The sequence below is a fragment of the Aulostomus chinensis genome, chromosome 12 (assembly GCF_037954235.1).
Source record: "Aulostomus chinensis isolate RoL2024-O1b breed Wild chromosome 12, RoL_Achi_v1.0, whole genome shotgun sequence".
Lineage (NCBI taxonomy): Eukaryota > Metazoa > Chordata > Actinopteri > Syngnathiformes > Aulostomidae > Aulostomus > Aulostomus chinensis.
The window spans coordinates 11,443,828-11,470,957 of NC_141331.1; the positions used below are offsets into that span (position 1 = coordinate 11,443,828).

Genomic DNA, 27,130 nt, shown 5'->3' on the forward strand with positions numbered 1-27,130 from the left:
GGGGGGGGGGGGGCAAATGTTTGTATGTTTTTTGGTTGTGTGTTGTTTATTTGGCTGATGTAAATTGTTGTTTGTTTTGATGGAGTGTGTCTTTTCTCACTTTTATTTGACATGAAAACAGGAACACGCAGACTTAAGATTGTGTAAACTCAGCAAAGCCTTGTATAGAACTTAGAAAAGTTCTCAATGAGAGGAGCAGATGTATTTTATTGTACCTCACTCTTTGATAGGAAGTTGGCACTTTCTATTGTCGTCCCCTTCACCAAAGACTGTCAGCGAGCATACTGAGGACATACAGTAGCATCTGTGTCTTTAACCAGGACATGAGTGGCTCTTCAAAGGAGATTGCAGTTGGAACTGTGTGCCTTTTTTGTACATATTCATTCTTTATTTTATTTTATTTTTTTTCAAGTGCTGCAACCAAGGATTTTCACTTACCTGACAATTCTTCAGTGTATAAAAGGTCAAGAAAATGTAAAAAAAAAAAAGAAAAAAAGCTCTTCAATACTCCTGGAAACTGAAAAGGATGCGTTCAAAGTGCTTCTGCTGTCCTGCCAAGAGTTAAAAAAAAACCTTTGTTTCTCTTCAAATCCGAACAAGAGTCCGAAAGCATCAAATGTTTGACATTTTTGCTTGAAAAAAAAGAAAGAAATGATTGATTGGTTATCAAAATAGTTGGTTTCTTTTATTTTGATTGACAATTTGATCAGTTTGTACAGGTATAAGTACAATATAGCTGCACAACAACGCGCCACAGATGCTAAGTTGGATAATGGAACATAATCATGAGTTAGAATGATACCGTAATTTCTCTAATACGGCGCAAACAAATGTTGTTGTCCTCTTCTTATTTCTGATCACAGTGGATTGAAGCAGAGCTTTAGATTAAGTTGTCCTCCTGTCAGACCAGATATCTACCTCAGAGTTTTCACTCTCCTCTGTTTTAGGCTGGTTAGAAAGTCCAGCCAGCTCTTCCAGACCAAACGCCGTGCTCAGTACAGCTGGCCCACATGCAGCCGCTTCCTTCAGGTTTTGAATTTTCTTCAGAAAAAGTTTTTAAATTTCTTGATGTATTTTAATCATTGGGGGTGATTTTATTTTATTTTTTTTTTACTCACATTCAGTTTAATACCTTTACAATAAAAAAGAGCTGCTGTCTTTATGTCAGTAGATTCCAGAAAACCATGTTAGATGTGGAACGCCGAGAACGTGGCGTTCGGTGGATCTGCGCTCTGTTTCGTTGCTTTTGTTTTGAGCGGAGACAAACTGACAGCAGCATTTCCTCTGTCGAAGCAAGGCTGTGCAAATGTAAGGGGTCACTGAGATTATACTTGAGATTTCTGTGTAATACCTGAGACGTTAATACTGTTGTTGTGAGGTTTATGCTGCTAGTGGCGTCTGAAACAAGTGCCATAGTATCAAGAGTTACAGAGGTGCATCAAAAACAAACTATAAGTAACCATCATGTTGAACAGTCATTAAGTTATATGAAAAATGTCTAATTTATGAAGATTTTTTTTGTACAGACAGCTTGAGGAAAATACGAGGTTTTCACAGAGCTTATATGAAAAGTTTATTGTTTTTATTTTTGTTTACTTGTGCCACATAATTGCCAGTGGTAACTTGTATGTACAGTTCAAAGAATCTCTCCTCTTTGTATATGTTTAGTAGTGTTCGTTAAGGCCAAAGACTTTTGTTTTTAAGTGGATTGTTGCCTGGTTTATTCTGTTTATTTCTTCGATTTTTTTTTTTTTTTTGAATAAAAATTTTGAGATTTTTCAACTTTTTATCTGCTGTACGCGTCGTTTTTACCGGAGATGAGTCTCTTCAATACTCGACAGAGTAAAAGTAAAAATACCCTGATTAAAAAAAAAGTAAGGTAAAAGTTATTCAAATTTCTACTGCAGTAAAACTAGCAAAGTATTTCATATTGTGCTTCCTGAAGTATCAATATATTGCATAGACAAACTTTACATGATGCTCGTGTGTTCTACTCTTCGAGGGTTTTCAAGCCTTAAATCTCTACAGGTCACGTGAAAGGTTTTGTACGCCAAAGTAAGCAGCAACTGTTGGCTGCAGGTACACGTTGTGGAGTAAAAGTACATTATTTCCTGTAAAATTTAGTGAAGTCCATGTCAAAAAAAAGTGTCTTACAATGCGAATACTCAAGTACAGGTATCTCAACATTGAACATGAGTACAATACTTGATTAAAAATATGTAGTTACTTCCCATCACTGTGTCCAAGGTTCATTAAGGATACATGGTAATATGGTATACAGCTGCAAATGGAGTCCAAGCATCATCTCTCTCTCTCTCTCTCTCTCTCTCTCTCTCTCTCTCTCTCTCTCTTTCTCTTTCTCTCTACTCTCTTCTACTTTTTTAATCATTTTAGTCTCAGACAGGGCACAAAGCCTAAGGGTTCTTTGTAACTCCATCCATCCATCCATCCATTGTCTTCTGCTTATTCCAGTTAAGGGTTGTGGGGGGGGGGGGGGGGGGCTATCCCAGCGTCTACGGGCGAGAGGTGGGGTTCACCCTGGACAGGTCACCAGTCCATCACAGGGCCAACACATAGAGACAAACAACCATTCACACTCACAGTCACACCTACGGTCAATTTAGAGTATCAATCAGCCTCGTCCCCTCTTGATGTCTTTGGACTGTGGGAGGAAGCTGGAGTACCAGAGAGAACCCACACAGGAACAGGGAGAACATGGAGACTCACACAGAAAGATCCTGTGATGGAGCCGGGACTGAACCTGGAACCTTCTTGCTGTGAGGTGACACTCTCTTTGTAACTCCTTCCATTTAATTTTTAGCTCTTGCAACATGAAATTCTTGGTGAGCCTGAGTGATTGTCAGTTAGAGGAGAAACACAATAGATGTCAGGAGAAAGTTAAGAATAGCCATCAGGCTTTACTTCCTGTCCGTACATTTGAAGGGTACAAAAAAGTATAGAACAACAAATTTGTGCATGAGACATTTCATGAATGAGGTCTAATGAAAGTAAAAGGGAAGAGAAATGAACGTGTTTAGTTTCTTCTCCATGACAGAGGTCAATTTGTTGACAGTTTTCTACCAGATAGCCTTCTCTATTAACGTGACAGTAACTAGCACACACTATGTCAGTAAGTCCCCTCAGGAAATTAACAACACATTAGGATCTCGTGCAGATGGCTGGAAGCATTTTGTCATGTTAACATAAATTATTTGCAAAAATGCAGGGACTCTTTGTTAAACAACACAACCACACACTCTATCAGTCATGATAACTGAAATTAAACTGAGCCTCTCCTCAAATGTATTCTGCAGCCAAAATCCTCGGAGCAAAATACTCCGTTGAGAAGGACAAACAATATTCATGAATTACTAAACTTTCACCTCAGAGGGTGAGCACCAAGTAAAGACTACCAACACTGTCGCATGGTATTGTTGTCAATATTCTTGGCCTGGACATGGTGAGTGGCGGGTTTCAGGAGGAAAGCCAAAGGGTGGATGGAACAGGGACACTCCAGAAACTTGGATGTAGCATTCTGTGAGCAGGCCCTGCCATGGCAGATGGGCACCCACGGTATCCTGCCGGGTGTTGTGCCACCCTACGGGAAGCCACCAAGTCCAGACGAGGAGCAAAACTCATGCTCCAGCTGTCTGTGTTTGTGCCACCTGCGCCTACGGGTAATGGAGTTGTAACCCCCTCTCCCCCCTGAACAACCACCATTGTTCCCCCTCTCTGCCTCACCTCTTCAGACACATGTGTTTTGTAAAGCAAGAGGAAATAGCTTGACGTCATAGAAACCATTCATAGTTATTAGGCAGGCAGCATCTCCGAACTATTGATTGGACATTAATGACAGAGGGTGGACACAATACCACTAATTATCTGCATTATTATCTACACTATTATACAACCTTGGCAAATCTCCATACCCTTTGTTAATACATTGATAGATAATTCAGGATTGAATGCTGTATGCCATGTTTGCTATTTTTGTTCCCAGTATACAGACTTATAGGAAAATGTTCAGATAAAGGTACTAGCCTATTACATGATGGTATGTATTTAGAGGTGCAACAACAAAAATACTTTAAGTATTAAGTCTATTGTTTGACTAATACATTAATAATTTAGCACTCAAGATTAAATGAATAGTGTAAAATGTCCAGAATAGTTTCCCGGAGTTAAATTTGAAGCAAACATCGATGGCTGAAACAAATAAATCCCCGTAAATGTACCTTTATGGACCGTAGGCGCATGCTGCGTTTATGAATCTTGGAGTTATCGGAATAACAAGTGGTGAAATCCTGGAAGCTTTGATGAAGATACGTATAAAAACCCCGTTCCTTAACCCTGGATAAAGATCAATATTTAATGACTCTAAAAACGAATTAATTATGTGAATATAACATGTGCTCCCACATGCGTGAACAGGTCGCGGGTTGAATGGTCGTCAAATCTCCCACACATAGCATGATATCTGAACGCAGCATCAGACAAGACGAAGCAACGATAACAGCGCCGCCTGCTGTCGGGTCTCGGCTGTGGCTGTGGCTCGGGTTCTGGTTCGGTGTAGCAGGGATGGGAGGTTCGGAACAGGGTGAAGTTGCAGGTTAGGTAAAATATATCATATAAGAATGGGGAAAATGTCTTTTAAATTTACTCAGACAATGTAAAAATGGCTGTTGAGTGAAAATATTGATTTTTTTATCGTTTATTTATTTGTTTATTTATCATGGACAACACTGAATATATGACGGTGTTTGGAAAAAATATAAAATAAAACCAATTATTAGCCCTATTTTTTATTTACATTTTTTGTATTCACTTCATAGTCTTGAATCGTCGTAACATGCAGGCAGCTCGTTGAAGCCATGTTTGTGAGTGTGTGGGTGGGATTATTTCGCTCACGTTGTCGATGACCCTCCAGCAGGAAGTCAGAAACTATTTTTTTTGCTTTTCTTTTGGTGCAACAGGAGTGTTTTTGCCTTCGCTGTCATGGAGTCGGTGCAGAAAACCCACCGCTCCCGATCAACATCTCTGTCTTGCGGTGTCTTTGTCTTGTTGATCCAGCTGCATTTGGGATTGACGGGAGGTACGTGAAAGCTTCACAACTCTCAGCTACCGTGCCAATGTTACCGTGTGCTTGACTTTAGCAGGCCTGTCTAAATGCGTGTGTGCTCTTGTGTTTGTTCAGTGTAGGGGTTCACTTGATAAGGTTTCCGATCTTCAAATATTATTTCTGGACATATTCTAAATGTCGACACTGTTATTTGGAATACAGCAAAAAGTTTTGCAAAACGTGTGCAAAGTTGCCTGCCATCTAAAGTCTTTATTTATTATTTATTTATTGGTTAAAAAAAGCTGCTTTTGATTTAGACTTTTGGCGTCGTCAGATTTGTTGGAAGCACATTATTTAAAAACCAGTGGCTTTTATTGCAAATGATATCCAATAATATTCACCAGATGTTCATAGCACCACAATAAAGTTCAGGCATTAAGTTTGGCCTACTTATTTTTAAAGAGTATCACCTTTTAAAGTTAGTTTGTTGACACCGAGATATCTCGGATAAACTGGAAACTTCAGAATATTTTTCAGCTAACAGACCTGTCACTTTGTAACTGAATGCCAAGCTCTAAAAGGAGGAACACAAATTAATCATAAAATGGTCAGACATTTACATGGAAGCACTTTTTAGTTGCACCAATAAAGAGGACATTTTATCAACTTCAGCAGTCAGGAAGCCCAGTTTGTCAGGTTTTTTTTGTTTCTTGTTTTTCTTTTTTCTTTTTTTTTTTTACAGCCACACATGACACACAGTTGCTGCAATATTTAAAAGCAATGATTTGGTTATATAAGCTGGCTTTGTCATCTTTCATAGAGTGTGTGTGGTTTATGTTCCCCCGTAGCTGCTTAACCGTCCTACACAGAATTAAACACACATAGTTCAGGAGTCAAATCATTCTGTTCCACTTCCATGTTTTGTCCAGACTGTCCTGCAGACGGACGCACCTGGGTGCCTTTTGGAGACCGATGTTATCACTTTGTCCATGGAACAGAAGACAAAATCAAAAGTTACACTTTTCCCAGAGCCAAAACACTCTGCCAAAGCTTTGGTAAATCTTGTTTTAAATATTTTAGAGAAAATGACAAATGGGCTGTATTATTTGTGTGTGTGACTCTGTCCCTCTTCACTCAACAGAGCTTTTGACCATCCAGAGTGCTGCGGAGAATGACTTTGTCATTAAATATAGCCCAGAGGTGTGGAAAGGCAATGTCAATGTGTGGCTGGGAATGTATTATGATACAGACAGTAAGTATCATGTGACTGAAGGCCTGTGGAAAAAATAATGTCTCACCTCCAAGATTAGAAATGGGCGAAAACACAAGTGTACAAGAATTGTTTTTGAGGTTTTGGAGTTTCTGGAGTTTTGTCACATTATGAAAATGTGTTCAAATCGTTTGTACAGACATTGCTTTTTCTGCCAGTTTGACAGGAACAAGTCAGTTCCACTTTTTTTTTAAATCCAGTTGTAGGAGTTCCTTTGCATGTTGGGTTTCGATCTGTTTTTGGTATTTCTTGTATTTTTGTCAAGGAAATCAAGATAAGTAGTATATCTCTGATCTACCAGTCACGACTACTTTAAAGCTCGTATGACATCAACACATCTTTTGTAAATTCTGGTACAAAATCAGGAAATCCTGTGATTGAACGATGTTGGGAAAGCACTGCAGGGGAAGTAAAACACACTGACAACACATCAAATGACATAAAATATTCAGGAAGAAAATGATTCTTATCACTGATCCATTTCAATAATAGTCTTGTGTTTTTAACAGGTAAGTGCAGCTTCTAGGACTGAATTATGTAAAGCTGATGCTGGACCTCTGACTGCTCAATCTTGTCAGGTGATGACATGAGGTGGCTGGGCGAGGACCCGGTTAAATACACCAACTGGGGAGATGGTGATGCTCCATCAGACCTGGTGCCCCTGGATACATGTGTGGCTCTGCACAGCAGCACGGGAAAGTGGGAAAGTGTCAGCTGCCAGGATGATGTGGAGAATGGAGTGATCTGTGAGACTGCTCAGAGTAAGAAACATAAAAACACTTACTGTGTGTGTGCGTGTGTGTGCATTTGATTTTATATCTGTCGGTGCTTAAAAGAACATTCCAATGCTTACCTTCAATCCTCCTCAGAGCCAGACAAAAAGGTAGATACACCTCTCTTCTCTGTGTGCATAAGGGAGCTGAATCCGGCTAACTGTTAGTTAGCTTAGCTCGATAAATGGTAGTGGATGGGCAGGTTAGCATACCTGCATCTTACCCATCCACTACCATTTATCATGCTAATTGGCTTAGGACAATGAATGACGCCAGGTTAGCATACCTGCATCTTGCCTGCTTGGATTTGAAAACCTGTGGTTCCATCTGTAAATTCTGGTTCAGAATAGACCAGGTTCAGGATCTTATTTTCTAGAAGCATTCATCCTCATCCTCTCTCTCAATGTCGGCCGTGATTAGCAGCACTGTTCACTTCTCCAGTCGTCATGTTTCCTTTGTGTTAAATTGGGCATTTGAGGTGCTGCATCAATTCACTGCGCCCATATTTTTGGTCAGAAAATTAGTTCAGACTTTCTTATCTCTTGTCTTATTCTAAAATTACAACGTTCAGCTGTGTGTTGAATAGTGTATTTGTTAACCTTTGATAGAGGCATGCTAGACTAAATAGCAGTCAGCTGGGTCTCAGTTCACACACTGGAGAGAAGGGCATCTATCTTCTTGTCTGGCTCCAGGGGAGGATGACCCCCCACCCCCCCCACCCACGACCCTTAACTGATAAGTGGTATAGAAAATGGATGGATGGAAGTTTGCATATTCCTTGAATCAACACTTAATTTAAACTTTTAAAAAGAAAACATGGGTGGGATTTTTCTCCCCTCATTTCCTCATGACATATTCTTTCCTTTTCAGAAGCGGAGGAAGTCAGGCAAAGTAAGTGAACGTGTAACACACCTCATTTACTGTTTTATTAATTCTGCTGAGACTTGGTGTTCACAGTAGTGGCCTTCCTTCTATTGTTACTTGTCCTCTTCAGAGCCAAATGGACTGCTGTCAGCCCTGGTCATTCTCAGCGTGGTCGCGATCATGGGAGTCTCTGCAGTTATTTGGTTCCTGCACCAGAAACATAATGTTGGCTCCTCAATCGTCACAGCATTTGAGTACCACCCGCCGTTCCGAGTCCTGCAGAACGACCAGTCCTGCCTGGTGGAGGCTGAGGAGACTGACAGCATGACATAGGAAGAGGCCTTCTCTGGTCCGTGTTATCAAAAAAGAAGCCTTCCTCGTGGGGTGAAGTCCACTCTTGGAACGGTAACACATGCAGTTTTGGGTTAATGCAGTGATGTCATAATAGAGTGCATTTTGAGAGGCAAAGTGGCAACAGGCTTTAATACAAATCTGTAACTAGGCACACACACTAACAAAGAATCTTCTGTTAATTCTCTCATCCGGTTGTTAATCTGGCACAACATGTCGCTTGAATTGCTTTTGAGCTCACTTTTTCTTCACATTAAACACAAATCACTATTGCTCATTGAAGGAGGAAGGAATTCATTGGAGTTCCATTCCCATAAAAGCATAGGTGGGAATAACTCGAGGTAAATACAGTGATTCTGCGATAATCTGTTTACTTAAAGACAATCAATCTAGGTTACATCACAATAACTGTGCAACTGAAGAAGAAATACACCTAAAAAGCAGGGATTATATATTTGCCTACGGCATTGTGGCTTTTGTTCACAAAAAAACATTGACGACTGAATTTAGTTTTCAAGTCAGCCAAAGTGCAGAGTTAAAGCCTCCACAGACACGTCTTGGGGTCAATCAGTTGATACCAGCTGCTGTAATAAGAATATCAATATTTGGCACCTGCGCATTCATTTTTTATTGCAATATATTGCCAATTTTTTTGTTCCTGCCCTATGGAAGAGGAAAATTACAAAGGACACTTTGTCCCAACAATGGCCTCAAGCTTTAAAGCATATGTGTTGGTGGAGTTTCCTCTCGTATAACAATCACATGTTTATGTGGCGCTCTAAAAAAATTTCATGCAGAGTCCCTGCTGATAGATTTGTGCCTCTGAAATCCACGTTTCTAGTAATCCTGACAAATTTATAATGTGTTGTTTTGTCAGAACAACTCGCCTTTCTATATGTGAATTTCCCTCCAAGCAGGATACAGTATTTTTCGCTCACAGGTTATTAAGAACACATGTAAAAAGCTTAGTGAGGAAAAGCTAGATTACACCATGCATGTAAATGTTGCTATTGATGTGGAGTTTTGCCATCCACAAAGCAGATTATATTTCCTGTATTGGAACGTAAAACCATCCGAAAGCATCCTAACGGGCAGAGATGTCCTGAATTCTGCGCTGAACGGCAGTGGTGGAAGATTTTGCCAACTATTTTGTTTTTAGAGGGGAAAAAAACCTTTCTCTTTATTCTGTTACCAAATACTGAAAATGAAAGCCAATATTTGTTGAAAACTATGCTGTGATAAAGTGTCTTCTGTGATTTCCAGATACTTTCGAGGCTTTTGTCATGATCTATCAGTGTTGCATAATCAGACGTGTATTTTTTGATGTATTAATTGTATTCTTGCTGCCTTGTGAGATAAAATGTAGTATTATTATAGTTACACTTTTAAAAACATCGTAAATAAACCATCCTGTGGCATCACAGACCAGATTTTTGGTATATTTATGTGGAATGATTGCTGTTACACATTGTAATTGTATAAAAGCTTCTGTGATTTAATGTTTGACACTAATTTAGCACCTGAGCCATTGCTTATTTTCTGAATAAAGTTTGTTTTCCTATAAGTGTTTATTGTTCTTTGAAACAATACAAGTATTTCAATATTTTTTTCCCGGCTGATTGACTAAGTTCTCAAAGCATTCCATGTAATGACTACATGTGGCCATCAGGTGGGAGATTCAATCCAAATTTCTGTCATGGCTCCCAGTGCCGAAAAGAAACGAATTCTCCCTCGACGTATCACAGGGTTCTGATATCAGGAACAATATTTAGATCGGTACAGCTTGAGGGAGTAGTTGCTGTTGGAAAACTACAGATTTCTGATTGAACTATTAAATGCTCTGAGAAAAATAAATCCTAGTGGTCTCAAGCAGCTTTAGATGAAATTTAAATCCTATGATATGGTAATACAAAAAAAACACCAAAAAAAACACCAAAACATCTTATTTGTCTTCTCACTTTTGCTGATGAAAAGGGTCTGAATGTGGAGAAACATAATTTCTCGGTGTGAGCCAACATTCAGGGTGCGTACACAATCTACCCATTAAAACTGCTAAGGTCCAAAAAAATACGAGTGCTACATCACTTATCCTTTGTTTTTTTGTTTTGCTTGTTTGTTTACTATGGGAACATTACTAGGATACATTTGTTATTATTGCTATGCGCATTAGTCACCAGAGGGCGCTGCACACCTGTGGCATCAGTACTTGACGTCACGAGAAGAAGTAGTCAGCTCTTCGACGAGAGAGAGTTCAAAGTGTTCGCTACCTGGAAAGACGACTGCTGAACCGAGCCTTTAGTCATCCTCCACATTATAATACAAGGTTTTGAGTGGGGCGGTGATAGTAACTAAATGTTTCTTACATATTTGCCAGCCTCCATAAAAGTCTAACTGTGACAAAGTTCAATAGAAATTGAGAAGTGGGACCTAAAAACGGCACCAAAAAACGGTGACGACAATTATCACTGTGCTGACACACTAGTCTTTTTTATTGTAACGCTTTGTATGAGACACTTGCCTTGTAACAGATAGTGTTCCCCCCATGAATGTGTACGTCAGTGTCAATAAAGCATAATATTGTCTAATGTACTCTATATGCGTGTGTGAGTGTGTATATATATATATATATATATATATATATGTATACACATATACATATATATATATGTACATATACATATATGTGTATATATATACACATATACATATATATGTATATGTGTATATATACACATATACATATATACATATATATATATATATATATATATATATATATATATATATATGTATATATGTAGAATGTATATGTTTTTGACGCCCCGCTGTGTGTTTCATTGGCAAAAATCACCAGGCAGTTCTTTTCCAATACATCCGTGGCTTCACGTTTCCATGACAACTGCCGACATGGAGTTGTGTCTGTTTGCGTAGTTAGTTTTTACTGTGGCTGTATTGTTGACGAGATTTTGGTTTTTTTTAATCTGTAAGAGATACAAATGGACGGTATAAAGCAGTAGTACACACTTGTACACTACATGGACCTGTCAAGAGTAATAATTACTTCATCATTACGTTCTGTAAAGATGGTGCAACTGACAGCATTTGCCCAGCACAACCTATTTACACTTGTAGTCTACTGTAATAACTTTTACATCAAAAGGACTTGCTTTGATTTATAAGATTTCAACGTAAAAAAAAAAGTAGAGAGAAGTATTTTCTTCTAACTTTTCAACACTGTAAAGTAGGGCAACGTCGATGACAAGGGAGACCGATGAAGTGCAATCCTCCTGTCTCGTGACATTCCTTGCGTATTCCGTATCGGCTGACGAATAACATAACTGGCCAATCAAATCTCCCAATGTCCGCCTATCGACCAATCGTAAACTGGCATCTAGAGGAGGCGGGACCAACTTCTTCGTCTGTCAACTTGGCTTTAGCGAGTGAGAGAAGAAGGAACCTGTCAAACAAGAGAAGATGGCGAGAGGCAGTGGCAGCCTACGGAGAGTGGCTGAGTGCATGAAGCAGTTACCATCCACAGCCAACCGGGAAATTCACTCGAAGAACAACGTAAGGTAAACATTTGAACTTCTAAAGCTTTATATTACTGACAAGACCAATGTAGCAAGTTGTTTTGTTGAATGTAAAGATAGTAAGTTTCAAGCTAACTGCTAGCAAAATGTATCTACGAATTCAACCTGTTTGTTAAAAGACACTGAAACTGAAACTTCAGTTATTTGGAAGAGGTTAAACTGTTTCTTAGCGTATGAGGTCACTGCGTTTCTCTTACGTGAAACTACTTTTACTTGGATTGCTTTGAATAATATAAATCAACCTTAAATTACTGAGGTGAGAGAAGTAATGTATGAAGTGTTTGCCAAATCATTAAATACACCTAGAGTGCTGGTCAAGGTGCTGCCCAGGGGCCACATTTGGCCTGCCACGTACAAAAATAAATAGTGAAATTTTAATAGTATTAATAGAAATATGAAATAATAAAAATATACTGAACACGATATATGTTGGCCCACCAAGGAACAAAGTCTGGGCACCCCTGACCTAGATAAACCCAATACAGTATAATACAACAGTTATTTTCACCCTTACTTCTCTTTAATGGTACCACAAATTACAGCCTCTAAATGACTATTAAACACGTGTGTATTGTAAATTTTATATCCCACTGGACTTTAAAAAAAAATTTCATTGGTACACTGATCTATATTGCTTTATAATGCCAACATTTCTTACCATTACTGTTTAATGTATATTGTATTAAGTGTTCTTTTCAGTTTTCATTTTTTTGTCAGTTGATCTGCAATGCTGCTTTTTCATTTATTTCATTATCCTTCTCCCTCAACTTTGTTTGAATATGCTGAGGAACATAATAATGTCCCTTGTGGTATCTATCAATCTTTCTATTTATCTATCTATCTATTTATCTTACAATTTGGAAAGTCCTGCTTGAAAAATTTAGCTAAAAGAATTATCAGCAGCAATAAGTACTCCATCTGCACATTTTAGCTGTATTTTATTTTTGTTAGCTCACTGAGAGGAAAAATGTTTTCAATATATCTTTTTACAAAACATGTGTTCAAATCAAGCACGGATGTCACTCTTATCTCTATGTTATAGAAAGTTTGTCACTTGTGTACGAATCAGAGTTCTTAAGTTGCACAGCTTAGAGCAGGAATCCTACCTCTGGCCCTCAAAGGTGGCACATTAAAAAAAATTCAGGAGAATACTAGGTTGTTTGAATTCTGAAACTTTTTCCCCCCTAAAAATGTTGTCTTTCAAGCATTTTGTGTGAAGGGCAAATTATCTTTTTAGTTTTTTTCCCAGTTTATTAGCACCTATATACCTGCAATATATCTGCTCATTCCTTTTTATCGGTGGTTCAAAAGCCTACATTGCAGGCTTGTTGAGGATTTTTTTTTTTCCAACTTGCCAGCTAGTGGGTGTTGCATAAGATGGGTTCCCTGCAAGCAAAGAAAGCCTTTGGCACATTGTTTTGGGACCTGGGATATTGTTAAAAAGTGAAAAAAGCCTAGTCCCCATAATGGATGTTACAAGCTCACAAAAGGTTTATTGTGCAATATTTTTCCCACCAGACTTGAGAGTCTGCAGTATTAACTGTGCACTTAATCTCTTTTTGTCTACTATATGATGGTTGTGTCGTGCAACTGTACCCTTTGGAGGTTGCATTGACCTGTCAGTTTGAGTTATCATGTGGCCACATTTCAGCTGTACTAGGGAATGGGCTGTGTGTAATGAAGGAGGAATTCTGAGCAGTACATCATACTTAACACAGAATAGGTCGTGTGGCTTTGAGCCGATGATTTCAGTGACTGATACTTGTCACTTCCCATTAAGAGGTGTTTTAACAACTAGACTAAACATCCCTTGAGAGCTGTGTTGTGCTTCCAAACCATTCAGTGCCAGGGACATTGTGGAAAAGTAACAGGCGTTGCCAGACAACATAAACAACTCAAACCGCGGTCTGACAGATCTGTCAACCCCACAGGCTGCCTCTGCCACCAGTAGCAGCATCTGAGTTGTAATTTATTTCTAAGCCACACATGACCGATTCTCCTATGGACAAGTATATCACACTGTTCTCATACAAACTGTGTTCAATAATACCAGTATGGAGCATTTGTAAATGTATAGTGGCATTTTTGTGGTAACTTCACAATTGTCAACATGAAATAAACAGAGTACAGTATACTTTGAGGGCCATAAAAAGGTATTCCTGTCCACCATCTGCATCAAATCCTGAGCAATACAAATGAATTTTGCACAGAAAACATGGAGATATTGTGAAAGTGCTTTCTCTCTGTAGAAGAGGAAATAATAGATAATGTTTAATGTTATGGATTATGATGTGCAAAAATTCTTTACAGGAAGTGGATCTTTAACACATACATTAGGAATGATTTTATAGGCTGCAGCTGCCCTGATAATGAGTATCATAATTCCAAATCCAAACATGTTAAATTTAGTATATAAACCAAAGAAGACCAAAAAAATCCTCAAATTTTAGAAGCTGGAACTAGATTAAGTCTTTTTTGCATGATCAAAGTAATCTCATGTAAAAACTATAAACTGTATTCTACTGTAATTTTGTTTTCTGATTACTGGCTTATTTATTGTGTAAGGAATTAATTTGATAGCAAAACATTGTAGGAAATACTTGACTTAAGCGTTGGTCACAAATGTTTTCTCTTGTGAGACAGCATCTTTATTTGAGAGCATGATGGCTGTCATCCATTATGATATCTCACAGCAGCGTGGTTAAACCTCCAGCTTGACAAAGCATGTCACTGTCAGAGTCTTAACAGCTGAACTTGTAGCCATTTGTGTGTGAGTGGGTGAAGGAGAATGAAACCCCAAAGTACTTTGGTTAAAAGGTAGTTTGAATACAGTTAAAACCTAATTATTAACCTGATCCTACACACACACACAGACACACACACACTTACTTCAGGCCAAACATGGAGTACCAGTATAGAGCAGGCACGCAGGCACACGGCTGGGTGGTTTTAGGTCTCCAGTGCTCCCACTCATGTTGGTGCCCTTGACCTTTTTTCATTCTGATTTACTGGCACCTGCACCTTTTGCAACGAGTTTGATGAGAATGGCAAACAGCAGGTGTTGCAGGAAGTTTTCCATGTAACATGTTCCATCTCCAAGGAACAAAGACTTTAGTTGCAACTTCACTCTTGATTCACATGAATTAAAGGACTGATTCGATTTCACATCAGGCTTTGTGCTGGATTAGATCGTGAGTCACCATTGGCGTGGTTCAAGAGTTGATCAAGACCAGCCTTTGTGATTCCACATCATATTTTCTCCCATTACTGCTCTGTTGTTTTATGAAAGCCACAAAGCTGAAGTATGTGCTTCAGCCCTGTCTGGTTTTGTGGTTTAGCAGAGCTCACTCACTTGATTGAAATTCTGACAATGGTTTCTGACCCTGCCCTGTCCTTAATGTTTGTTTTGTGATCAGATACCTGGCATCATGTGGGATCCTCATGACACGTTTGCCCCCACTGTTGAGTGCAGCCATGCCAGGGCGTGGAATTGTGTTGCCGGTTCGCAGCTTCTTCAACCTCGCCGATTCATTCTCCAAAAGGAAAGAATATTCGGAGAGACGCATCATTGGGTGTGTATTTAGTCTCAGTATTGATCCCATAGGACATTTGCTACATTCCTCTTACATTCCTGTGGAATTTCATTCAAGATACTCGCATTTTTAGTTGTAAATTTAGCTCAAAATTCTTAAAATGTAATAATGAAACATATTGAGAGACAAAAGTGGAATATATTGATAACAGGAGTCTGAAATATGTCTTTATAATTGCATTTCGTGACTAAACTTTATCCTAGCGCCCTTGCTGACGGTCAAATTCGTCTCTGTATGACGCACTAAGTGTCCTTCCACAGAGGCCACAATCTCTAAATCTGGTTGTATAAATAGATCAAGTAGCAGCAACTGTGTCCCTCAGCTGGAGCGACGCAGTTATATAACTGTATTGTGACTCAAAGACTCCATCTGCTTATTTACTTTTACTATTATTTAGTTTGTTTTATTGCTCTCCCTTTTCTGCACTGTTTAATTTTTTCTCAACCTCTGCTCTGTCTGCCCCTCCTCTCTCCCTCTATCAGCCCCATTGACCTACTTCAGCCTTTACTGGGTCATTCATGATTTACGGTGGCAGCCGTGTTTAGGGTTATGTCATGACAGGTGACCCTCATCTGGTTCTCTGACGTGCAGCTCCGCATGGACGTGTTTGTACACAGAGTGCTAATTGTTGTTCCCTGACTCCTCAGGTATTCCATGCAGGAGATATATGAAGTGGTTGCCGGTGTGGAAAACTACCGCCATTTTGTTCCCTGGTGTAAGAAATCAGATTTGGTGTTCAAACGAGCTGGATTCTGCAAAGCCAAACTGTCAGTGGGATTTCCACCTGTTGTGGAGAACTACACATCTCTTGTCACCACAGTGCGCCCCCACATGGTCAAGGTACACTACTGGCCCCCCCAGGCTCATGTTGGTTGACTGAGTTTGAGCGATAACGAAGATGCCAAAACATTTGTGTAAATTTCCGTAGCCAAGTATACACAAATAAATACAACTATAGTAAAATGTGTTAATATTAGTATGTCATACTGTGTAATTGCTAACTGTGGTCAGTTTGCTTTGGTCTGAATCAGTGGAAGTTGCTGTTTTTGTTACATTTTTTTTCAGTCCTGTTGGAAGGAAAAAAGTCACAGACAACAACTTCAGCACATCGTGATTGCATTTGGACCTTATATGATATCATCTTAAGTTTTATTAATTAAACTGAACGAAGATCATCTTGACAGAAGGGACTGTATAGATGAGAGCCTGAGAGTCCACAACAAAGCATTGAGGTTGTTAAAGGTCCTTGGAGCCAAGCAATCCATTCACCATGGCAGCATTTTGATTTATTAGCTCAGGCCTCCCATAGCACAGCATTGTATATGACCGTAATTGCTCCATGATGTCTCGATTATTGTTTTAATAATGTTAGAATATTTATGTGACACTAAATCTCTACGCTGGGCTTCCAGACATGAAACTACCAGTCATTCTTTCCATAGAGAAGCTGAATATCATCGCCTTCTTAAAATAATCGCCAAAGTCATTCTATCAAGTTTTTAGAAAACACAAAAAAACATTATAAGGGGTTGTTATAGGCAAAAAAGTCCATCACAGGGCAAACAAAGACAGACAACCATTCACACTCTCAGTCATTTCAGAGCAGGGGTGTCAAACTGATCCAGTAAAGGGCCCATGAGAACCCATGCAGACACAGGGAGAACATGCAAACTCCACACAGGAAGATCCCGTGCTCAAGCCGGGACTTGAACCCGGCTGTGAGGTGACAGTGCTAACCACTGCACCACCGTGCCGCCCTGTCAAAATAATAACGTAGGCAATTATTTTAAGGAGGTGATAATATTCACCATAACGTCATAAGAAAAAAACATGTTTATGTAGAATTTATACTATATACAATTCTAAATATAATATATGTACTTATAATATACCTGGCTGCAGATCTAATGTGATCAAATATTATATATAATTAATTACACAGCAGTGACAAGTTAGCTAGCCACAACCAAAATGTTCAGTTGATACTAAATGCAGTCATTTTAAACAACATTGGGGTGAAAATGTTGATTGAAATATTGATTGTAATGACTTATGGGGTGAGCAGTTCCTTAAGGTAATTATGTAAACTGTTCTTGCCTTGACTTCTGAAACCATAGCAGCTCTAAAAGATGGTGGTCACCGGTGAGCTGTATACAGGGTCATAAGCAGCAGCTTTGTGTTGTCATGAAGGCGGTTCCAGTTTTGTTTATCCCCTTAAAGTCCTCACGGGCCTACAGATGTGTGTATTTGTCTTGTCAGGCATCCTGCTCAGATGGAAAGCTGTTCAACCACCTGGAGACAGTGTGGCGTTTCAGCCCAGGCCTCCCGGGCTACCCTCGGACCTGCACCGTGGACTTCGCTGTGAGTCATAAATACTGGCTGACGTTACATAGCCAATATAACAGTTGAACATTCATACAGGCTCATGTGAAGCAGAGAAAGTGAGAGAGTGGGATTTAACCTTTGCTCTCTGGCCATGTCTCTGCATGACATTTGCAAGTTCCAAGTCCTAAGAGTGACTCCAAAGACAAGCGCACACGCACACACGGAAACAAACACACATCTCTGACAGGTTCCTTATATCAATTTCAGCTGCTGACGTCGTCCCCTCTTCTCCCTCTGTTTCCTCCTCAGATCTCCTTTGAATTCCGTTCCTTCCTCCACTCCCAGCTAGCTCACGTCTTCTTTGACGAGGTGGTCAAGCAGATGGTTTCAGCATTTGAACGTCGCGCCTCCAAGATATACGGTGCAGAGACGGCCATTCCTCGTGAGCTCATGTTCCACGAGGTGCACCATACGTAGCGTCATCATGTACAGAGAGTGAGATTAGTGAGCAGAAGAGTTGAAAGACAGAAGAGACTTCCTGTGTTCTAAGTGACAAATCCAGTGCCTTTCTCACTGCAGCGACCAACACAATTCCTCTCGCTTAGACCCAGCAGCCAACCACGACCTTGGTGCTGAACACCGTCATGAATCCCTGCAGGATTGAGAAACTCTGCTCACGGGTTATGAATGTGTTCTTCTGGACGTGAAACTAAATCTGAGTTCTCAGAACCTTCAGGCGAGCTCTTCAATGGTCCTCCCTGGAACAGTTCTTAATTTAATCAGGGTTAAATCACCCCCCCACCCCCACCCCATGGTCACATTTTTAAAAGCCTCAGAGAGAAACTTCAGCTTTCATCTCAGCTCTGTAAAGCTACTTCATCGTGCATTGATTGACGTAAAGAATGTTTGATGCCTGTTTGTAAAGTAATTGTCTTTTAGGGGATGTGCTCATAAAATGTATTGTAGGTGATGAGGCAGCGTGGCAAGAAAGACTGAAAACTAGATCTTATTGTCTGCTGTGTTAAAAAAACTGACATTTCTATGCAGATGTAGTATTGGAACTCAAGCTAACAGGAGTTTTGTCAACCAGTTAATTACCTGTTTGAGGCCAGTTTAGAGAACAAGTTTTTGAGCCAGTTTTGTTGTGCATTCTTGGCACCTGTGCACCACCTAGCAAATTAGCCCGCAGTGGGGCCAGAAGAGTTGGACTCAGGGGTGAAGAGGGAGAAATGTAACGACTGGAGTAGGTCAAGTCCGTGTCTTAAGGCTCCTTTCCAAAGAGGGAAACCATAAGAAGGTGCTGAACAAAGCTGTCTAGCCCGACTACCCACTGAGGGGTCACCAGAAAGACCACAGGCATTCGGTTTCCTAACAGTGAAATGAAGCGTGATGTTCTGCTGTGAAGCCTGTTTGTTGCAATATGATGCAACTGAAATGAAAACAAGAATTGTCAGGTTTTTGTTGAAGGCTCCCACTGCGAGGTTACACGTGCGTCAGTGACACGTCTATCAGGACATTGAGGGGATGAGCCATCAAGACCTGCACACCAAGACCAGGGTCCAAATAGTTCCAGAACATTTCTGTGATCAGTATAAAGGGCACAAAATAACAAAAAATGATCATGCGGTGAGAAACTTGGCTCAACATTCACCTCCACTGTCTTCCTACCAACCTACTTGTGCATGAATGATGGTTTGATGTGTGTGTGTGTGTGTGTTACAAAGAGAAGTGTACAGATGACTGTCTAGAGACGTACTGTGTATTATCAGGAGTAGACCCACCTTGCTGTACCTTTTATTCTGCTCTATCTGTCAATGAGGGTTCAGGATTTCATCTTCTATGTGCTGGATATTATTATGGGACATTATACTGCAGTTTTCTTGTGTGTGCAATATCAGGAATATTGGCATTGTTCAATGCAGCTGTGAATGCAAGTACAACCACCATCAATAAACGGGGCCAGCTGGCATAGCAGAGGTCACCCACCTTGACCTGTGTCGCGCCGCCACTATTCCAACTATTAAAGCCACGTCACTTGCACAGTGCCTCTCAGCCTACTGGCAGCGTATTTATCGCTGTTTAAGCATCATTTTATCATATTTATTATATAGTTTAAGAAGTGCAACTACCACACATGTAGTCAGTGCTTTTGAAGAACTGGGTGTCTGCGTGTAGTTTCTGGGACTGGGAGAGTTTTTGTGTAAAGGATGTGTGTCGAATGATTTTAAAGATGCATGATTTATAAACTATTTTTTCAACAAAAAGAAAGATGCTGTTTTGATGTATTTATTCATTTGAGCTGTAAAGGGGCTCATGGCCGTGTGAGCCACAGAAATGGGGAGGTCATGTGAGAGGTAAGAATAGACGTGCCACGGGTATGACGATTGGCTGCCTTTCAGCAGTCATGAGGTCTCAAGTGTCACCACTGGCCAAGTGCAACCCTTCAGTTCAGCTCCTCAGGCTTCCCTCAGTGAAGGAAGACTGGGCGTTTGACTGTTGACCCTGGTACAGTAGTTCATTAGCATCATGATAATGACAGTTTATTTGATCTCAGTCACCCACTATGCAGACACTCAAGCCCCATAAAGAGGTGAAGGGTCAAGCCAAGACAAACAATTAAGAACCAGGACAGGCGGAGCAGTCACGAAAGAAGTTCACAACCTGCAGTAATAGATGTTTTATCACAACACTTCCATACTGCTTCATGTGGGAGAAATGAAGCTGTGTCCAACATCCTCTCATACACTCGCAGTATGCAGTTCCTTTGCACTATCAGTGACCTCACCACAACTGAAACTGTCAATGCTGAAAATAACTCATCAGAACAATTGAATTTATTAAATAAAAACACCATTAATCAATGTCTACATTATACAAAACAAGTCGAATGATCTCCTTTTTCATTATGCGTAGGAGTATATCAGTAGAGAAACTTCTAACTTCTGTTTGCAGTATCTGTATTTCTGGTTTATACACACACACACACACACACGTGTATTGGAGGACATGGAAGCCCTCGCAGGAAAATCTGGGCAATGTTTAACAGCACAAGGACATCATGTTTTCACATTTATACTTTGAGCTCCACTTCGTAGAATCATTCACGTATGGAGGTCAGTCTTCTGATGTACGACCAGCAGTATAGAGGCTGACGGTGGGTCAGTAGGCTGCTGACATCACCGACAAAATACATCATTAAACTATTCCAATGGTAAATCTCTGTCAGGCCTCTGGTGATATTCAAATTTAGGCACTAAATCCAATCAGTCACGCGCAAGAACCTCTTTTACAACCACCAGATGAATCGGAAACTTGGTCAAGAGAGGAATTTGGTTTAATCATATCAACTGACAAGCTTGAACTCTTTAATTAGCTGAACAAAACCCATGATATAAAAACAAATTAACGAAAAAAGACAACATATATAAAAAGGACAGTGACGTTTCTGGCAAGTATCTCCTCTTATTTCAGCCCTGCTCTCTACAACAATATGGAGCATCTGAATGTTTACTTTGTTAGTTTCTTCATAGACCTCTACAATCACTTGACCCCTAACAGAGGTCAAAATGGCATCATCCAGATAAACACTTTTCTTACATGATAAACAGACTATGAATGTGGATGAGTCCAGAGGAGGTTCTGGTGTGGTGTAACTGGGCTCATGGGCTCTCATCCTGGGTTGAGAAGCACAGTCGGCGATGCTGCCTCCCCCACAACAGAGGCAGGAGACAGAATCTGATGAAGTAGTGGAGGTAACCAATCACAGCTCCAACACTGCTGGTCAGTCAGTTCGGGCAGATTCAGGTGGAGACGGGTGCAGATACTCAAGAGGGTTCTTTTGTCCCCCAGCACCTCTCTGCCATTTAGTCTGTTGAACAAATGAGGAGGAGGGGCTTAGAAGCCCATGCCGCCTCCCATTCCTCCCATGCCACCCATACCACCCATGCCGCCTCCCGGCATCTCCTTCTCCTCCTTGGGGATCTCTGTTACGACAGCCTCAGCGGTAGAGAGCAGGGAGGCTACTCCAGCGGCATCCAGTAGCGCCGTCCTCACCACCTGGGGAGGGGGACACATGGTTAGAATAATCTAATCTGGTTTGTCCCTTAAGAGCCCCCAAGTTTGTGACCACTGCCAAGTGTTGGAACAGTTTGGGTTATGCTAAGGAAGTTACAGAGTCTGGTGAAGGTCATATGCTGCCCCCCACAGGTTGATCAAAATATGAAGCACTAGCTTCTTCACATCAACTACAAATGCACCTTAAAAAAAAATTAACATGGCTGCTGACAAATTTGTGTAATACTTCCTCAAATTGTCTCAATTGAAAATCGTTAAGTCTGTAGAAAGTGAAAAATCTGGGTTTGGCAAAAATAACTTGGTAAATTTGTTTGGATTTGAAGTCTATTCAGGTTTTAACATCAAGCAGAAGCAAGTCAGAGGCAGACGGGCTACTGAGGAGGACCGTACCTTGGTGGGGTCAATGATGCCCTTCTCCACCATGTTGACGTACTCTCCCTGCATGGCGTCGTAGCCAACCTCAGCAGGTGCCTGCAGGATCTTCTCCACCACTAGGGAACCCTCCACACCTGCATTTTTAGCGATGGTCATGGCGGGGATACGGAGCGCCTGTTTAATGATATCCACACCTGCAGAGCAACAGAGTGAGAAGAGAACATTTAGAGCAGATGCTGAAACTCTCCAAAATCCTAGAATGATACCAAGCCAAATGCTAAAGTATCAGATGATATAAAAAAGGGAAGAACTATGTGTTTGTTTGCTTTACTGACCGATCTTCTGGTCAGAGTTGGCGGTTTTTAGACTGTCGAGGGTGGGGATGCAGCGCAGCAGGGCGCAGCCTCCACCCGGCACAATGCCCTCCTCCACTGCTGCCCGCGTGGCATTCAGCGCATCAGTCACGCGGTCCTTCTTCTCATTCACCTCCACATCGCTGGTCCCTCCAATCTGAAACATCAGAGGCGTAACTCCTCATTTCAGGGAGGAACCTCTAAGACGTCTGGCTCTATCAGCTCCTGCCTGGAGACTCACCTTGAGCACAGCTACACCATCAGACAACTTGGCCAGTCGCTCGTTCAACTTCTCCTTCTCGTAGTCGCTGGTCGTACTCTCCAGCTGCTCAGCAATCTCTGCTGCCCGTCTCTCGATGTCAGCTGGGTTGCCTCCTCCCTTCAGCAGCAAAGTGTCATCTTTGGTCACCTGCACCTCGCCCATCCTGCCAAAGTCATGAGCCTGAATGTCTTCCAGAGCCAAACCCAGGGCCTCATCTCCAAACACCTGGGAACACCACAGAACGACATTAGCCTGCATCTCTTTGAAGGCCTGACCAACACAGGATATTTGAGGCCGTTGTTTGGGAATGAAAAAAAATTCAGATCATATTACTGGTTGGACAAATTACCAGATGTGTATTCATTTACCTACATAGCCATCATATATATTTTGCTAAAACTGAGAAATGTATGCATAACACATTTTTGCAATGATCCTTCAAATATAGTCCAAACATGTAGAACATTTACTCGAACTATTGTCCACAATGAGGCCAGTGCACCAGCAGAACATGGCGCCCTCTACTGGACAAACAATGCAATGACATCCGAACCATACTGACAGTTGCTACGTTTTATTTTATGTCCAACAGTTATTAGAAGAGTCAAGAGTGGACTTACAGTGCCCCCGGTGGCGACGGCCATGTCCTTCAGCTGATTCTTCCTGTTGTCACCAAAGCCAGGAGCTTTGACAGCCACTACCTGCAGCCCAACCTTCAGCCTGCACATTCATAGTCAGTCAAAACCTTGAAACTCTAATTTGGTTAACATTTTTCAAGTTATTAGTCATATATTTTGAACTCTTACTTGGTTGTGTGTGTCAGGAAACGTACCTGTTGAGAACCAAGGTGCTGAGGGCCTCTCCATCTACATCCTCAGCCACAATGACCAGCGGTTTGCGGTGCTGGTTGGCGATCTCCAGGGCCGGCACAATGCTCTGGACACTGGAGATCTTCTTCTCGCTGAGTAGCAAGTAAGCGTCCTGGAACTCACATTTCTGCCCTGGGAGGATAGAACGTGATAAGAGGGTTTTTTATGGAACAGGGAGGCATGGCTCAAAGTGGCTGTCTGACCAACCCCTCCACCCTGCAACCCTTAAACAGGTAAGTAGTATAGAAAATGGATGGATGTTTTTTATGGACAAGGGAGATTCAATGACCTCAGACCAACACCGAGTGAAGCAAATAGTAACTAAAAGCAAAACTGGGTGTGTCCTTACCCTTGGCGGTGTTGATGAAATACGGGGAGATGTAACCGCGGTCAAACTTCATTCCCTCAATGATCTCCAGCTCATCATGAAGAGTTTTACCATCCTGAGGAAAACACACACACTCGTGTCAGTCACCCAACTATTCCCTTGTGTTACCAAGTATGTTTTTAAAATGTCAGTGTTGCAACAAACCTTAACAGTGATGACCCCTTTGCGACCGACTTTCTTCATGGCGTTAGATATGATGCTACCAATCTCTGTGTCTCCATTGGCAGAGATGGTAGCCACCTGAGAAAAAAAAAAGTGTTGCTTTAGTATGTTTACATGCAACTGCACAGTTACCATAGCTTCTTATCTGATCCTGACCTGTGCGATCTCCTCAGGTGTTGTGACTGGCTTGGAGAGCTTCTTCAGCTCTCCAATCACTGTTTCTACTGCCATCATGACGCCACGGCGGATCTCAACAGGGTTAGCGCCCTTGCTGATGGTGTCAAAGCCCTCCTTGGCGATGGCTCGAGCCAGCACCGTAGCGGTGGTGGTGCCGTCGCCAGCTTCCTCATTGGTGTTGTTGGCCACATCCTGCACTAGCTTGGCGCCAATGTTCTTGTACTTGTCCTTCAGGTCAATGCTCTTGGCCACGGTAACACCGTCCTTGGTGACCTTAGGGCTGCCCCAGCTCTGCTCGATGATGACAGTGCGACCCTGGAGTGGACGGACATTTATTATACCTCCATTTAATCATCAAGAACATTCGGCAAACTGAACACGATGCAAACAAAGAACTGTGTGTTTTGAAGAAAATTTAATAGGTGACATGATACCGCGAGAAGATGGCAGTATAGACAACTTCATATATGGCTGAAGCTGTAACAGTACAAGTGAAACAATAAGCAGTTTTGCATCCAACCAGCTTAAAAACTGGTTAAGTGTATAAATAGCTGTTAAGTGGATAAATAGACCAACTTTATATTAATATGCAGATGCACAAATCATGTCAAGGTGCGGGATTGACATGCAATACACATGTAGTTAATTGTTACATCATTGCATTGTCACTTTCACTGAACAAGAAATTAAAATAGTAATGTATGATCTTTTGTGGGAATCTGTATTGAACAGATGTAACTACATTTAATAAAAAATGGTGTTTTCATCAAATATTGTGCCAGCCTGTGATTGGAAAACTGTCAAAAGCCATGTCTGGATTTCAATAATTTGTGCAGCCATAGTCTCTGAATACCTTCGGGCCCATGGTGACTGCCACAGTATCAGCCAGCAGGTCCACGCCCTGTAGCATGAGCGCTCGAGCATCAGCGCCAAACTTCACATCTTTAGCGTAACCCCGTGTGAGGTGAGGAGCCAGCGCCCTGCAGACTGGCCTCACCTGCCTCATGACTGTGGGTAGACGAAACATGGCTGTTGAGAGGAAAGACAGCGGGGAGTTAATGGAATCTCTCAGCATGTTAAGACCATTCATGTCTCCAGCAAGACCAGAAGCAAACTGCAGCTAAATGATTACTGTCCAGGTGTCCATCCCCCAGTACCACTGGAGGACAGATGTGTTACAAAGGTCAGCTCTGCACCTAGTGGTCATTGGTGGTATGACATGCCACCAGAAAATGAATGAACTTACTCTTTCTAGAATTAAAAGAGAATTAAAGATGATTGAATGTGAACAACCACAACTGACAATATACACCAGTTGCAGAAGTCAGCAGTTAGTTTAAATTGTTAGTTTCTCTGTCGTTTTTCATCATGGGATTAATTGTAGTCAATAAATCCTCAGACAACTCCCCTCAGAGGCCAACAAACACACAGCTTCTCATGTCTATTCAAAGGTTTACACACGACTTCAGTGAGTCAGCACATTTTAGTTTTAGAAGAAAAAAAAGTCAGCCACTCATAACTGATATGTATAACGAGGTTTACTCCAATAACCAATTCCCCCCCTCATCACATGTATTAAAAAAGACATCAATATTTGTGACTCAAAACTGTTCCAGTGATGATACTAGCAAGATTTTATTGAAGTACAAGATCAAATCAGTCCTTCTTAGTAAACCCACGTGTCCTCTTCAGGTCGTGCGTCACAAGGTCAAATTGTAAAAGCGTGTGCGGAACTGCCTCATCTTTGAGCGTCGTGATGAGCCACCATCCCCACAGACAGCCTCCCTCGCAGCGAGAAACGACCCCACGCATTTGTAATTAAACAGACGATTATGGATAACATACTCTCGATAACACCATTCAAGTTGCATTCTTTTGGTCACTTAAATAACACGTTTATTAGACACGGCATGCCACGGTCCAGACCAAGGAAAATCAGCGTCCATCCAAGCATTTCGGTTCGAAGGCAGCAATTTAAAGTCTGTCGAAACACACAAGTATCCATGTCCTTGCTCGTAAGTAGTAAAACCTGTTAGCGAGAGGCGGTGAAAGCTAGCTTGAAAATGTCGTGATATATTTTACCTCTTTGCGAACACAAAACCAAAGAGCAAGGGATGTACGCCTGTAATACTCGCTCTAAGGACTTTATAAAACAAAGCACTTACTTGTGAGATAAAGATCTTGTAGATTCTGGGAGATGCACGTCTGCCAGACGGGATGATATAACGACTGAGTAGAGTTGAGGAGCGTTCAGATGAAACTGCACATGGTCTTTCACATCCGGGTAATTTACCGGCCCGCCCTGATTATGAATAACTACATACCTCATGAAAATGAATTGCCTATATAATACATTATCAGCAAAAACTTCTCAAATGTAACTTGGGATTATAACTAAAATATCTTATTCTAATAATTTATATATAATCTTCAACTCTGAGATGTATATGGGCTCGTAATTATGTCAGTGCTCGTTCCCGGGTACAGGGTTCCAGAAATTTCTTGTGCTCTATTGGAGGAAAAAAATAAAGGTCAAAGTTGACATTGTGCAATATTGCTCAATGAGGAATAGAGATAAAACTTAAAAGTGTGGGTTTTAAATCATACATCCATGTTATTAACTTAATGACAATCCTAATTAAATT

General features: G+C 41.0%; 3 protein-coding genes across 4 annotated transcripts; 2 read left to right on the top strand and 1 right to left on the bottom strand.

Moving 5' to 3' along the window:
- Window positions 1-4,533: 4,533 nt before the first annotated feature.
- On the top strand, window positions 4,534-9,881 carry cd302 (CD302 molecule). 2 transcript variants are annotated; one of them, XM_086220124.1, is made up of 7 exons: window positions 4,534-4,609; window positions 4,974-5,092; window positions 5,989-6,114; window positions 6,201-6,311; window positions 6,908-7,090; window positions 7,973-7,993; window positions 8,097-9,881. In XM_086220124.1, exons 2-7 carry the CDS (start codon window positions 4,996-4,998, stop codon window positions 8,297-8,299), a joined length of 741 nt encoding a protein of 246 aa, XP_086076250.1. In that variant the 5' UTR covers window positions 4,534-4,609; window positions 4,974-4,995; the 3' UTR covers window positions 8,300-9,881. The 2 variants fall into 2 exon arrangements, with proteins under 2 accessions (XP_086076250.1, XP_086076249.1); XM_086220123.1 differs by lacking the exon at window positions 4,534-4,609 and having other exon boundaries at window positions 4,878-5,092.
- A 1,857-nt stretch (window positions 9,882-11,738) lies between these two features.
- On the top strand, window positions 11,739-20,636 carry coq10b (coenzyme Q10B). Its single transcript, XM_086220126.1, has 5 exons — window positions 11,739-11,889; window positions 15,324-15,479; window positions 16,148-16,340; window positions 17,760-17,861; window positions 18,135-20,636. The coding sequence occupies exons 1-5, from the start codon at window positions 11,792-11,794 to the stop codon at window positions 18,300-18,302; spliced, it is 717 nt and encodes a 238-aa protein (XP_086076252.1). The 5' UTR covers window positions 11,739-11,791; the 3' UTR covers window positions 18,303-20,636.
- A 1-nt stretch (window position 20,637) lies between these two features.
- Window positions 20,638-26,815, bottom strand: hspd1 (heat shock 60 protein 1). The gene is made up of 11 exons (XM_086220125.1): window positions 26,651-26,815; window positions 25,339-25,514; window positions 24,465-24,800; window positions 24,291-24,386; window positions 24,108-24,201; window positions 23,722-23,890; window positions 23,510-23,609; window positions 22,869-23,114; window positions 22,610-22,784; window positions 22,290-22,468; window positions 20,638-21,881 (listed from the first exon to the last, which is right to left on the bottom strand). The coding sequence occupies exons 2-11, from the start codon at window positions 25,510-25,512 to the stop codon at window positions 21,720-21,722; spliced, it is 1,731 nt and encodes a 576-aa protein (XP_086076251.1). The 5' UTR covers window positions 25,513-25,514; window positions 26,651-26,815; the 3' UTR covers window positions 20,638-21,719.
- Window positions 26,816-27,130: the final 315 nt, after the last annotated feature.